Here is a 14,687-nt window from a genome sequence, read left to right as displayed (position 1 = left end):
ATGTAGAATAAGATTGAGATGAATGGGATCAAGGTTGGGTAGGAACGGATGTATGTCATGACGGGACCGCTTGTTAGTTGCCCCGCCTTACACGGCGGGGTACAGCACATGTGTGTGTACCAAAGGTAAACAGGTAAGGCCAGTAGGAAGTAGTAGATAGGCTGAGTTTGAAGTGGCATGATAACCAGATACGCTTATTGTAATGTCACAAATGGTTGGATGGCAAGATGTGGAATCTTCAGGAGACTATATCAGCGGCACGGGCCACGGCTTGCTGCTGATGAAGATACCGTTACCAGATCTAGGTACGTAGGTATTCTGTAAGATTTGTTTACCAAATATAGGTAACTTTAGATACTTGTCCTTGATGAACCAGACTATCAATAATGAATATTCAAATGGCAACAGCAGTTCTTGATGGAGATGAGAGATATGTCACTCAAATGATCGCTGTTTGCTTTCGCCGTGCCAACTGCATTTGTTATCCATCAACCCATGACCCAGGCATTATGACGACCTCTTTTTCTTTCTCTATCATCTGCCAAAAGTCATTCGCCATGCATTCAAATTCTGGTGCCCAACTTATTTGCCATTCTTCAGGTGTTTGACCAAACTTGAGTTTCAAAAGTCGAATAGGTACCCAATGGTTTTTATTCCACCTTTCTCGTTCACCACGCTCTGGTCGAATAAACGTAAGTCTCGCGCTCGATGACGGCAGCACGTTCCGTATTTCATTCCTCGATGCCTCGATTGCGTCTGAATCGAAAGCTGCGCGAAAGTGTTTGCTAATATTGATGGACTCTTGTTCTCCATAGAGCATCAGGTCAACTCCGCTCTCCTGCAAGATTGAAACCCACTTCTGGATGCATCCCTGGAAAACATTGTCCCAGTGAAAGAAACTCATATCCGGTGACAGATAGCAAATGGCTCCTCCAATAACTGAGATCAGGGGTGTGCCTTTCCAGGTTGGAACCTGATACACGTCCCAGGGCTGCACTATCTCGACTGTGTGTAAATCTTCCTGTCTGGCAATTGAGGCTACCTCCCGCACCAAGTGACCCCATCCCTCATCATAGAGTGACATAGTCCACATGGCCCAACCTCTTTTCCACGGAATGACTTCATCCGCGAAACGAATACCGAATGCCACAGCTGCCGAGTGCATGAGTGAAACTCCGGTGCGACTTGACTCGCTAACGTCGAAGCTGGTGATCTTCAGGTCTCGTGCGATGAGGTAGGGGGGCGTTGTTGAATCTAGACAGTGAAAGGATCCAAGCCGGAAAGCTTCCAGGCGATGAATGAGCGGGCCATTATAGAAGTTGGGCAAGAATCTTTGCTGAAAGATTCTTATGTACTCATCTCCATAATCGCAGGAATTGTGATAGTCGAACATACGCAGAACCATGCTTGTCTCTGGCTCATCCATATATGACTGAAATAAGTCTGCAATCTTTAGCCATATTTCCTCCGGGTGTTGTCGATCGGGATCGTACACTGGCGGTGCCAATGCACCCCTGAGAGTATGTCAGAACTTATCGCATGGCTATTGCGTAGAACTTACGCTTGGGCAGTTTTGCCAACTTGCTCAAGCAAAGCTTCATGAAGCCCTAAGCTAAGTAGCAACTGACAGATGTCGAAGTTCTTGCCAGTCGCAGCCCACTGTGATTCAAATGAGTAATCAATTCTAGCAGTGTCCAAGGTTGCTGCCATACATAAAGAAGCGAGTGTCCATATTCATCTTTGTCGAACGGAGATGCTTTCCGGTTTCTGAATAGCTCAAGAACACCAGCCCTATCTCCATTTAGTATTCTCTGAATAATATCAGATTTATATGGAACGACGTTGTACACCCGAAAGTTGTACGTCCAGCCATAGCCAGTTCGAGTCGATTGTAGTTCATATACGGACGATGAAAGCCAACTTGGCAGTTGAAGATACGCCTGCCAGGCACCAGTGGTGGTGGCATAGGCCATGGTGAAACGGCCAAATCTCGAAGCGGTATATTTCTTGTTGAGCTTTGCATTGTCTTTCGGGATACGTGTCAGTTCAGATTCATCAATCTCTATGACATGGCCGCGAGATTCATCTTGCTTTTGGGCCTCGATCTGTGGTTGTTTCTCAAATTTAGAGCTTGTGCAGTGGTCGTTGAGTGTTTTGGTGAGCTGAGCTGCAATTAGATCAGGTGTCATTATCGAGATAGTCCTTGACGAATATCATTAGTTACTACTCACAAGCAAGCTCTGTATTAGTCCCCGTCATGTCAATACTTACATGTGCCAGGCCTGTACTGCTAAGCACAGCATTGATATTGCCTCATTAAGTCTGGTGGTGAGCCCATCTGAGCTTTCCTTTCCAATGACTATCTTGACAGCGGCTAGCTTCCGCTTCAGGCCAGTCTTGACTTCGAGTTTCGTGGATATATAATCCGCGTTTTTTCTAAGCTCCTCAAGTGCCTCCAGTGAAGCTCGGAGGTTATCTTGCACCAACGAAAATGTAGGCAGCATATTGAAAGATTCCTGGTTTGGATATTGCTGACCAAGTGTCTCAAATATAGCTTTATAGCCTTGTAGACGGTTCAGAAGAAACGACGTTTCTTGAGGTAGATCTTGGGCTTGGTCCCACAATCTCTTCGTCTTGATTATACATTTCCCAATTTCTGTCGAGATTTGGACAAATGCAATAATACTTGCGGCGACGTCCATCCTCAGTTGTGAATCAGACGATGAATGCTTATGATATGAGCTAACAGTTAAAACAAAGAATAAATCGCAATACACAGTTACTACGAATATGAGAACACAGCCAGCTTCTATGGGTTGGACGAGTCATTTAAGAACGAGTTGTTAAATCCCAACAGACAAGAGCACTGCCTCTATTAACGAATCTCAACCAACAAGACTGTTGCCTTTGTGGGACAGTGTTGACCAACCAGCCTACTTGGTTAAGTCTATCCATGTCGCTATCCGGGGTTGAAAGGCGCGTAGAGTAGTGGCCGTGGCAAGATAGGCGGCAAACCGCAGCACATGTTGAATTATGGATGGGTGCCTCGCAATGTTTCACATCATGGTCAGGCGACGTACCATGGTAGGCCTCCCAAATATGCCTTCCCTATTTCCACTAGCATTCATTTCCATGTTTTTGGAGACGGACAGTGAGTTAGATATAGTATTGACAGTGGAAACGGGATGAAATGAAATTCTGTACGCATGAGGAGGCGCCCGGCGCTTGTTATAAGACGGGTACGGTTACGGGTGCGGGTGCGGGCCGTTGGAGGCGCTAATACACATCGTCAGCTCCACCAACTGTGATGAAATCATAAACAGGCAGGGAGTTCTGTCCAACTGTCATACCCTACAGTTCTTATATTGCAATGGGAGAATGCTCGTGGCAGAAACAACGTAGAGGATGATCGATTGTATATACCTAAGTATACAAGAGTTAGATTCCAAATCTGGTGTAACTGATTTGGCACTTCGTCGTTCATTCTTCGTTGCCATGTTTGGCATTGCATAGGATTGACGCACCTATCATGTTGGTGGTCATATAAACAAAACAAAGAGTCTTTGCTTCGTACAATCAGCTTAAGAAAACCAGCTCATCCTACGAAAAACTAATCTACCAATCGTGAGATCCCGCAATACATGAATACTTATCACACAGTAGTCCCAGGCACGCCTTGCAGCACGGCTCGTATTCCCTGCGTTGTGGCTTTTAGTGCAGTGTGCCCCTTTCGATAGTTGGCATGCGCCAGGCAAAGCTGAAAGACTGAGGCTGGCTGCATGACTGGGTTAATAAAGACAGCGGTACCTATCTAACGCAAGGAGCCACACAGAAACGGTAAAGATGTACAAAACAGCCGAGTGAACCGTGTAGCCACAATGTGATATGTGGTTTGACAGTTGTCTCTCGGAAGTCTTGTAACCGTTCCGGGGATTTTTGCAATGGATATCAACTGGGGCTTAAATAATTGAGCTACGGTAAAGACGGTGTCGAAACCCGCAGCCCTACGATTCAATGGATGCTCATCTAACGACAAAGCTCAGATGGGGAACTTGAGCTGATGCTGTTTTCCTTACGAGAGGTGGGAAAATAAGTAAGGTAGCTTGTTGAATACATAAGATGTTTGTTACGAGTGGAGGGGTAGCATCTTAGGTTGGCACTATAGCGTCGGATTGCACAATCTAATTGCGACAACATCAAACATCTGTCGGAGATCTCAGAATGTTAATAATAATAATAATAGAATGCTCAGAAAAGATTCACAGAAACTTTCCATGTTTCTAGTTTGCAAGTGTTTCTCCATATCAATGGATGCATTTGTCCAAGTGGATTGGATTGGATGGAGCTATCCATTTACCGAAGTCGGAGTCAGCCCCAGTGGCGAACGGGTCTATTGCCGAACCGGACTCTTCCTATTGAACTGTATTGGAATACATCCCGAACCGACTTGTCGAGTATCCTGGACTCGAACTTCGAAGTCTTTTGCATTCAAAGTTTGCTCGTAGGTGGTTGAACTAAGCTTATACATACGTGGTAACGTTTATCATAACTCACTGAACTGGGTGCTAGGGACCCTGGAGAGTAGGTACTGATTCAAGGGCTGGCTGACTTTGAATAGCGGGCGCGGGCGTCGACAGTGGGCTAAGACATGCCGTTAACTAACGATCTATAGCGCCAGCCCTGTCTCACCTGTCTAGGAACTAGGTACTTTAGAGAACCGACATCCCAATCTGATCTAGGCTGGCAATGCCTCGCCCGCGACCGAAAAAGCTCTGTCACCGTGTTAGTCTCGATCGTCGAATGCCGTGCCGGTTTAACCATTGAATGAATTGCCACTAATAAATGACAAACTATGCAATAAAATTAATCAGCTCGCTCTTTGACTTGAGTTTCTCCTTCGTCTCGTCGCTTTCCCTGTGACAATCTGTCGTACTTCATTGTACGACACGGGGATTTACATACCTGAGAAACATCTCTCACATCTGTGTAACCAGCCCTTGCTTGCCTCAGTCTGCAGCTCCTATCCATCCCGTCCATTCTCATCCCTCCCTGGTCTAGGGATCAGCCTCCACTGTCGCATTCCGTCATCGTAACTAACCTAAAAGTCGCTGAAATCTCCTGCAGCCCGCGGCCATTTCACCAGGTTCCCCCCCTCCAGCTCCCGGTCTCTTTTTCCTCCCATCTTCAACAACAACAAAACTTGACTTTCATTATCCTTCCCCCACGACAAGAGTGAGCACCCTCTTTTGGTGCTCGTGTCATTTCTTCGCCATGGGTATTCTCCAAAAGATGGCCTGGTCCAAGAGTACCAGGATCAAGGTGATGATAGCCATTGACACTCTGTTTTTCCTCGTCGAGATCGTCTCTGGCTTCCTTGCCCACTCGCTGGCCCTCATGGCCGATGCTTTTCACATGGTCAGTCAATCGCATCTGTTTCGCGCTGCATGCGAATCAATAGACAGGACATTAGCTAACTCTGCGCAGCTCAATGATATCATCTCGTTGGTTATCGGCCTCTGGGCTGTGTCTGCCGCACAAAAGACCTCTACTGACGAATTCACCTTTGGCGTACGTCTCCCAAACCATTCTGCGTCCCCTTTAATGCCGATGCGCTTGTCTAACTATCTTCTAGTGGGTTCGCGCAGAGATTCTTGGTGCCTTTTTCAACGCCGTTTTCCTCATCGCCCTCTGTGTTTCCATCGTCCTCGAAGCATTGACCCGATTCATCGAACCACCCGAGATCAATAACCCGAAGCTCATGCTCATTGTTGGTTCTGCCGGCCTATTCTCCAACTTTGTCGGCTTCTTTGTCCTCGGCGGCCACGGTCACTCTCATGGACCCGGCGAGCACGATCATGATCATGAGCACGGACACTCTCACGCCCACGTCCACGACGAGGAGGAGGGCAATGCCGGTTACCAAACCCAGGGCACTCTTGCAGACGAAAGTGGCCGCGCTGCTGAGGTTCTACCCGAGGCCGTGGTCCGCCGTGCAACAGCGTCCAAGAAGTCCAACGGCAAATCCAACGAACAGCGACATAGCCGAGATGCATCCACACGAGGCCGCGACTATCATCGATCCAGTAGGAGTGGACATGCTCGTTTCGCTAGTCTCGATGACTTGAGCATTCACCCAGCAAGTTTCCGACAAAGCATTATCGAAGCTACGCGTGGCGAGACCAACGAAAGCACTAGCGAGAGCGAGACCGACGCCGAGAACTCTCTGATCATGGAGGAGGACGAGGCGCATGAGGAGTCGCCTCTTCTCAAAGACGTTGCTAAGAAGGGTTCTTCGCTTGGTCACAATAGAAAAGCTTCTCACTCTCATTCCCACTCTCGACGACCCAGACGGGACTCGAGCGTTCATCACGGCCACCACCACACTCTTCCCAAGAAAGCTGGCAAGAAGGACAGCCACGGCCATAACCACGCTGACATGGGTATGAATGCCATGATTCTCCACGTCATTGGAGACATGCTTGGCAACATAGGTGTCATGGTCACGGCTCTCATTATCTGGCTGACGGACTGGCCTGGCAAAGTCTATGCTGATCCCGCCGTCTCTCTGTTCATCACTGCTATTATCCTCAAGACCTGCATTCCTCTCACCCGAGGCACCGCTCGTGTTCTTTTACAAGCCACTCCTGAGCATATCAGCGTCCCTGAGATTAGACAAGACATCGAAGCTCTTCCCGGCGTTATTACCTGCCATCATATTCATGTCTGGCAACTCTCAGACACCAAACTTGTCGCTAGTATGCACCTCCAAGTGTCTTTCCCCATTGATTCTCACAGTGGCGAGAAGTACATGGAGCTGGCCCGCCGAGCTCGGAAGTGTCTTCATGGGTTTGGCATTCACAGCGCTACGATACAGCCCGAGTTCTGCTTCGACCAGAAGCACTCACACGAAGCAGAAGCTGCTGCTCTGTCCCTAGACGGTCCTGTTGATATCAACAAGGGTGATAGTTGCCTCCTTGAGTGTATCGACGACTGCCAGGCCCAGGGTTGCTGCCCTGCCGACTCGTCGTCCAAGGCTTCGTCAACAAGACGATGTAGTCAATCGTCGCACAGCGCTACCAGCCCTCATGCGCACGATCATGACCACGGTCACGGCCACGATCACGGCAACAACCACCAGCACTAATCCACTACCCAGCACATCAGGTTTTGTTCCGGGCTTTGCTTTAAGTGTGTTTTTGGCACCCGCCCCTATTTTCTGTCTTTACTACATACTACGAATAATTTCTCCTTGGTCTTTAAACTAAAAGGGTTCGGCGTTCTATCGTGCGGAAAGATAGACTCTCTAATATGGGGTAGTCTTATTGTTGGGCAGCATTTGGCACGAGAATATGTGGTATTCGAGAGGTAGATGGTACCTTTTTTTTGTTTTGTATGATAGATATTAGTAGGCATCACGCGAATTGGAATTTTCTTTTTCTTTATAGCATCTATTCTCGTCGTGTTTTGCCATGAACGGTTTCTAGCTTGCGCTGTTGTGCTCTTTCTTGAGTAAGGATGTCTAGTCGAGCTTTTCCTGCGCAAAATGGCATCGTCCCTAGAGGCACGATATTAATCACTAGCAATGCACGTCTGTTTATTTATTTATTTTGAAAATATCCTCCATGTGGTACAAAGCCACCACTCAACGCCATTTTTCTTTGATCTGCATCTAGTCCCGAACTGTATTTACATTTGATAATACTCAATTTTCTCATTCATAAAGGGCGACAATCAATACCTACGCTTGCGGCGGAAGAATGAGTTCATCACGGCTCCCAACTTCGATGACGCCTGCGTCACCCTTGAACAGATACTCCACGCGAAGAATCTTGTCCAAGCCCGGGGCTGGGTCCCAGAATCCTGGTAGCCGACTCTTGCGTACGCCATGGGGGATCACTAGGGCTGGGCCGCTGGAATACGATGATTCGTTGATAAGAGCGGCAACGGCGATTGTGACATCGGCAACTTGATCGCTTGTTGCGAGGATGCCGTATTCATCAGGGATGCCGTATTTAGCATTGAGGATAACGAGACCACCAAGTGTCATCTGATGCTTCTGGCGACCCTCTATTGGATGTGCGAGGAGTGTTGTGATGTTTTCTGCCTCGTATCTATGCCGAGCAATGGCGACTGGTGCCCCAGTTGAAGAGACATCTGAGCGAACGCGGCGATGAGATCGTGAAACTCGTTGACGGCGACGATAGTTAAGACCAAGTTGCACTGCCGCAAGTCCAGCAAAGGGTAGAGCGCCAGCCCAGAAAAGGACACTAGACCCGAGAAGCGATCGTGGTGCTATGAGAAGAGGGACACTGAGACGCTGACCAAGGCGGGACCAGTAGACGGAGAGGTGAAGGTTGTGCAGACTGATGCCGACTTCAAGACCAACACGCGCGAAACGGCCAACGGACCACAGATTGCGGAGGGCAAAATACTGGTCCTGGAATGTGTTGGAACAGAGCTCTGCCTCCACGCGGGCTGACGAGGGTAGACCAGGATCCAGTGATGTCGGAGGAGTTTGGAAAGGTAGAGTCAGGTCCTTGCTGTATCGGACAGCGCCGGCCACTGAGGTTGGTGTAGCGGATGCAGAGACAGCCCAACTTCCATGCTTGCAAGAATTGATCTCGTAGTCGAGACCCCTAATACCGCCCTCATCGCCAGGAGAGTCTGACGAGCCCGGTACAGGTAATCGGTCTGATGGTCCTGTTCGGAAGCCTAGCTCAAGGTTGGGGGTCGGTCCAGGGGCTTCGGCGTTGAAGAAGTCTGGACTGATTCTTGAGTGTTCGGAGAAAAAATGAGAGTGTTGATTGGATCCAAAGCTCCAGTCGCCACTGTCTGCGCGCAGGTATCCTGTTCCGTGTCGCAGATTCTGGCAGAGACCTAGAGCAACACGCGGTTGAATCGACGACGAATCACGCGACGATTGTATACTAGCCTCGGCTATGGTTGGTTCTGAGAATTTGGGGAGGAGGAAGTGATGATAAAGACGGCTGGTGACGGAGAACTCTGGCAGAACATCTGATTCGAGCTCAACAGCAGTCTTGATCCACCTAAGCTTATCAGGGGACGATGAAGGTGAGCGGTTCAAAAACTCTTGTCGATATCGCAGAGAGGCCAACGGAGCGAACTTATTCTCAACAAGCTGTATGAGTCTCTGTCTGGAGATTGGCAAGGGTAACAGAGGTTGATATCGATCGTACAAGAGTGATGTTGGTACCAAGGACAGATCCCGTGTAATGCCGTAGGTAGATCCAGTCACAGTCACAGTGGGTGTTGCGACTTGAATGCGAGGCTGTGATGGACTCTCGATTGTCTCCTTCTCGTCCCTTGAAGCAAGACTTGCGAGTCGTGTAACTTGTGGCTGAAGAAGCTTCTGAAGTGCTGGTAGGTCGACTGTGACGGAATGACTGAGAGAAAAGTCAAGGATTTGCAGCCCTGAGGCGCCATGTCCCGACCCAGAGGCATCAAGTCGAATTCCTAGATCAGAGCTTGTCTGTATACCGTTCTGTAAGCGGTCCCAAACAGCTTCTTTAAATGCGACTTCGTATGCTGATTGTGATGCGCCTGTCTCTTGAGCTTCCAGAAACTGGTCTAGGTCGTACTGAGCTCGTCGCGCAGGATCAATGAGTGTTTCGAAGGCATCTTGGACACGGAGGAATTGCTGATGAGCTACGGGGCGCAAATGCTCAGGATAGCTGTCCGGGTAAAAGAGGATAAACAGACGGTAGTATGCGCTCCGGATCTGCTGTTGCGACAACTCTGAAGTGTCTCGTGGGAGACAAAGTAGGTCGTAAAAATTAGTGTCTAGATCCTCTGCTCCAGGTGCTAGATCTTGTGTATGAGGCACAGGTCCAAAGCCTCCTTCAGTTGAGCTCAAGGCAGCCTTCTCATCGAGGTCTGGATCTCCCGTCTCGGAAACAACACTCGTTCCACGCTCGTAGATCGAACTAGCATCATCGTCCCAGAATGCGAACTCCTGCTTTGTAGCAGCGAACTGTTCATTGAGGGAAAAGCGAGATGGAGCAGCTCGAAGAGGTTGCGCAGTAGTAGCTGGGGCGCCTGAAGACAGGCGGTGCTCATCCAAATTGGCTGAAGAGCGCACTGGAGAGTTTCTGGAGGCGCCACGACGAGTACGAGCGCGGGGCACTCGAAGGCTTTCGCGGCGGGAGTCTCTGTCATGGGGCATGATGTCTATTTGTCTGATGGTGTTGAGAGAGAGAGAGAGAGGCAGACGACTAACTCTCCATTGAGAGAGGGCAGAATAGAGTGAGTGAGTGGACTACAGATCAGAATAGTAGAGATGTCACCGCCTCGGACTGATGGCAGTGAGTGAGTGAGTGAGTGAGTGATTCTCCAATCACGATACACACAAGAAAGCGGATGGATCAGTCAAAGGCCCCTCGCACGATCCCGATGTGGGTTGATCCATTGTTGGGAGTTGGAGAAGTTGTTAGGCCACTAATGTAAGCACCTACTGACGCAAACTACAGGGGTCGTCCTAGAAGTGTACAGTGCAATAGAGCATATTGGCAAGGAGAATTAGCATTCATCATCTATCAAACTCTGATTGAGCTTATGGAATAAAACAAATAGCAAGTAATGAGAGAAACAACACTTAGAGCGGTTACCAGCCCCATTTTCAGATCCACGATGCCCCAAGACACCATGAACAACATGTGGCAGGTTTAAGCGTGGATAGTAGCGGGGTATTCAATTGTATTGTTTCTGAGACTGCTCTTGTTTTATTGGGAATTTCTATTAGATTATGTCTCTAATAAATGTCCGACTTGGAGTCAGTTTGTGTTCACATAGAAATGAAACATCGAGTCAACTAATTATACCATAAACAGTTACTCAAGATCATCCATACATAGACCTTCAAACAACAGCGTTGCCAGGTCATCTCGTGCAACTATTTTACCCACTTGAAATGCCAAGTAACTTCTGATTACTATCAACTATCAGTGTCCTTAAAAATGCAGTGTCTCTTGATAGCATGATAGCATCAGTGGTCGATAGCACGGTTCGCGATGTCATGCGTTTCAATGAGCTAAGCAAGGATTCCCCAGGGTCAAGGATAACTATCCATGTCCTTAGCGGGCTGTATTATTGTTGAAACGAAACTTCCTGCAGTGGGAGCTGTCCAAGTCTGAGTATAATCAACTCCCTCGATCAACTGTGTAATATCGTAAAGGTCTATTGAAGTTACTTTAGGGACGAGGAAACTTCTGACCTTGAACTCGAGGTGCCAAAAATAACTACCTATCCACGTAGTCCAAACTCCCCCAAGTCCCCTTATTGTTTAGGATAAAGATCATAAGTTTTTTTTGGCCTTCCCTGGGATCCTCAATGGGTGACCTATTGGTATGGCTAGTGCTTCGACCTTGCATAAGATCTTTGATCAAAACAAGTAGCAAGAAGTCGACAACATGTCAAGTGACCCAGTATCGTAAGGGATTACTGCTCTCTATGGCAAGACTGCTACAGTAAGGAGCCAGAGTTATATTCGGAAGATATACATTAGTACCAATGGCACACTCATGGAATCAAATGGCTTCTGTCTTGGTAGAAAGGATTCGCAATACCATAGCCCCTTTTTTTAATCTTGTTCAGGCCCTTATATGTTCAAACATTCCTATAAAGCCTTGCTTCACTTGGGTATCTCTCGAACAATTTTCAACGGAGATTGCGCCTGTCAAAAAGATATCTAAATGCTTGCAAGACTGTGGAGTTACAGTATATATCCTCTCAGGATTAACTGAAGACTAAGTGATCCTCATGCTACCTCGTTTCTGATGAAGCTGCAATGCATCAAGACTCGCGAACTAGTCTTCACCCATTACAGGACACTGTGGAATGAACTGAGAGATCTCGCATCTCAATTGTCCTGAAGACATTATGGTTCTCAAAGTAGAGTTCACTAGCACTCATATTCATGTTATCTTCCGCTTCTATCAGTCGAAACGAAAAGGGGTCGTGGCGAACGCAGCCACGTATGAGTTGAGTCGATATAAGTCCATTCGTTGCACTGCCATTTTCAGTTTATTTAAAAATTGAGATAATACTCAGAGTCTTCTGTACAGCCGAATCAGTTCAGTCAGCGATTTATATGTCTTGCACATTCGCACGTCTCCAGTATGTCTATGATGCGAGTAGACCTCCTCCCTCTTGACTGACTACCAGTTCTATAAAAGTTTTCGAGATCCAATTATGACGAATTCCATTTGCCTTCATCATCGCGTTAAATTGGTATACGAGAGCTATATGGCTATCGTCTCGCCACTGGCCTCTCTAAAGGTCCCTGGCCGGGTAGTCTTCAGCCGACAATCATAACTCCACCCTCGGCCTCCAACGAACCATCACGACATTGAAGAGAATATTTAAAAATATGCATAGATTCTATTTCGGTTAATTTCGCAAAGAAAGACCTATCAAATCATATCTGGTATTGCTGAATTGCTAAACATTGTTCGTTAGGAATCCGCAATCATCAAACTCTTCTCACACTCGCTTGTTGCTAGAGGGTTCTTCCTAAGAAATACAATTGAACGGTTTTGATGAGGACTTTTTACTTATACTTATATCTAGTTAGCACAATCGATCATCTAAACCATGTCATCAACTTGTGCCCCGGTGGCAGTGTGAGGTCAGGAGGGTATGAGGAGTATGAGGAGTATGAATGCAATAGCGTATATTTATATTGTCAAGATATACCTGCGCTCTCACACTGAGACCTCTACCTCACTCAGGAGAGTTCCTATCACTAACAGTATCTTGGGAACCGTAAAGACTCCATGAGAGAAGCTTTGTACGCTTGCTGGGACAAGATGGTTGTCGTAGGATGTCGCCGTTGTAATTATGTTTAGTATTAAAGGGCATGTACATGTACAAGATTAAATTTACCGTGGCCTATTTTCACATCTTTAACTTAGTAGATCTTGCCAGTATATACGACTCGACTTGTTGTTATCTATCCTCTTCCCGCAAAGCTTGGCTCGAATGAGGTTGCCGATTCACAAAATTTCAAATAAAGAGGTGTCCTATCATGTTTCCAGTTCCGTCAAAGTTGCGTTTCATGTCTAGAATAACTCAAGAGTATTCAAACCTAATGAATTGATGTGTGCTAAGTTGGTTATGTAGGGGTGCCTCAACATGAAGTTACTATTGCTGTCGAAGCTCGACTCAGGGATAAAGATACTTCGCCAGCGTCCACATCCACACTTCCACAAGACTTCTTGGTCCTCATTAAACCCAGAACTAATTCAAATCAAGGGCTATGAGGCACAAGTACTATTCTTTCGCAATTGTAGCCCATCGTTCAGATGTTCTGCGTCCCATCTGTATGGTCCTTCGACCTTCGACCTTCAACTTCAACCTCAAATGTGTCATGCTGAACTACCAATTACATACGTATCCCCTCACTTGCTGTAATATACTTTACTAATCTAGATTGTATGTATACGTATCAGGTTACCTCTACATAGCCTGGGTCTGGGCTTGTGTCGTCCTCTTGTTTAGCAAGCTCCGTGGAAGACAACTCACTTTGTCACGGCATCAGGGCAGACCTAGGATGTGATATTCCAGTCCACGTACCGCTCATTCACCCCCAGTTTCATGTTTCATTATTCTCAGCTACGTCTGAATACTTCTATTACCGCTTTTGGATCACGCTTCTAGGGACACATCCAAGTATCTCAACACACATCCCCAAGTCCAACATTTTCCTTATACCCCTGAACGGAAGAATGATGGTTGCACCCAAAATAACGTGAAAGTATGTCGGCATCGTCTATCACACCTGTCAAGTTATCAGTGTCGATTTTGACGGTGTCGATTGGGGCCACGACAACGATTCTCAGCGCTCCAAGACACCAATCACAGCGACGACCCAGCTATCGGGAGCAGCGCACAAGCCCTGACAAGAGAAACTCATGGCCGCAGCTTGGGTCGAGCTGAAAGGGCAGAGAACATGCAAGCTTTTAAACATGGGGGGTTCTCACTATGGCATTGGCCAGACTATACGGAGTACCCTGCCGACCAGTCTCGGACTGCAAGGCCGGTTGTCTGTCCCTGCGAGCCTGTTGGCTGTTTTGCCTTGGCCTTCCTATCTTGTACATGCCGCTGCAGTGTGTTGGGAAGATTAGTAGAGAGATTTAAGTCTGGGCGTTTCGACAGTCAACTTTATGCAGCCTAACCTAGAGCTTGGAATATTTGATTCACCGACCGATGAACAACAACCTGACCAGAGATGAGTGATGTGCCCATGTTTACAAGCAACGGCCCGTTGCATACAGTACAGTCCAGCACAGTCCTCCCATGACAATCAAATGACGGGATCTCTTTCGAATCAGCCGCGGGCCGGAGCGTCGAACCCGTCCACCCTTCTCGCTTGCCCTGGCCTCGAGGAGCGAATTGCTTAGGCTCTCGCGATACAAGGGAGCTGCGCCGTAACACCTGGAACCGCCGATGCCAGGCCCTTGTGCAAGTTCAGGGCATGTTTCCCGTCCGTTGTACGAGACACAGAAGCCCTGGTACTACCCTATGCCGTGTGCGACGTCGTACAGCGGCTCGTGAACGAGTTCAACGACATGTGTACACCCAGGTTGCTCAGGTTGCTCAGGTCACTCATAACGGTTGGCGGCCTGCAATGCGAAATGCAAATCATCTGCAGCAAAGTGAGTGACCTCGAA

The 14,687-nt window shown here is 47.7% G+C and overlaps 3 protein-coding genes across 3 annotated transcripts; 1 reads left to right on the top strand and 2 right to left on the bottom strand.

Moving 5' to 3' along the window:
* Window positions 1–481: 481 nt before the first annotated feature.
* On the bottom strand, window positions 482–2,504 carry FSUBG_3283 (uncharacterized protein; the record flags this gene model as incomplete). The annotated part of the gene is made up of 4 exons (XM_036681147.1): window positions 482–1,514; window positions 1,562–1,659; window positions 1,713–2,202; window positions 2,272–2,504. The coding sequence occupies 4 exons, from the start codon at window positions 2,502–2,504 to the stop codon at window positions 482–484; spliced, it is 1,854 nt and encodes a 617-aa protein (XP_036541244.1).
* A 2,767-nt stretch (window positions 2,505–5,271) lies between these two features.
* FSUBG_3282 (CDF family cation efflux system) lies at window positions 5,272–7,144 on the top strand (the record flags this gene model as incomplete). The annotated part of the gene is made up of 3 exons (XM_036681146.1): window positions 5,272–5,415; window positions 5,485–5,568; window positions 5,633–7,144. 3 exons carry the CDS (start codon window positions 5,272–5,274, stop codon window positions 7,142–7,144), a joined length of 1,740 nt encoding a protein of 579 aa, XP_036541243.1.
* A 594-nt stretch (window positions 7,145–7,738) lies between these two features.
* On the bottom strand, window positions 7,739–10,183 carry FSUBG_3281 (j domain protein; the record flags this gene model as incomplete). Its single annotated transcript, XM_036681145.1, has 1 exon — window positions 7,739–10,183. The coding sequence occupies one exon, from the start codon at window positions 10,181–10,183 to the stop codon at window positions 7,739–7,741; it is 2,445 nt and encodes an 814-aa protein (XP_036541242.1).
* Between the last annotated feature and the right edge of the window lie 4,504 nt (window positions 10,184–14,687).

Source organism: Fusarium subglutinans (genome assembly GCF_013396075.1).
Source record: "Fusarium subglutinans strain NRRL 66333 chromosome Unknown NRRL66333_c0000028, whole genome shotgun sequence".
Classification (NCBI taxonomy): Eukaryota; Fungi; Ascomycota; class Sordariomycetes; order Hypocreales; family Nectriaceae; genus Fusarium; species Fusarium subglutinans.
This window is presented reverse-complemented; position numbering and strand designations above follow the sequence as displayed.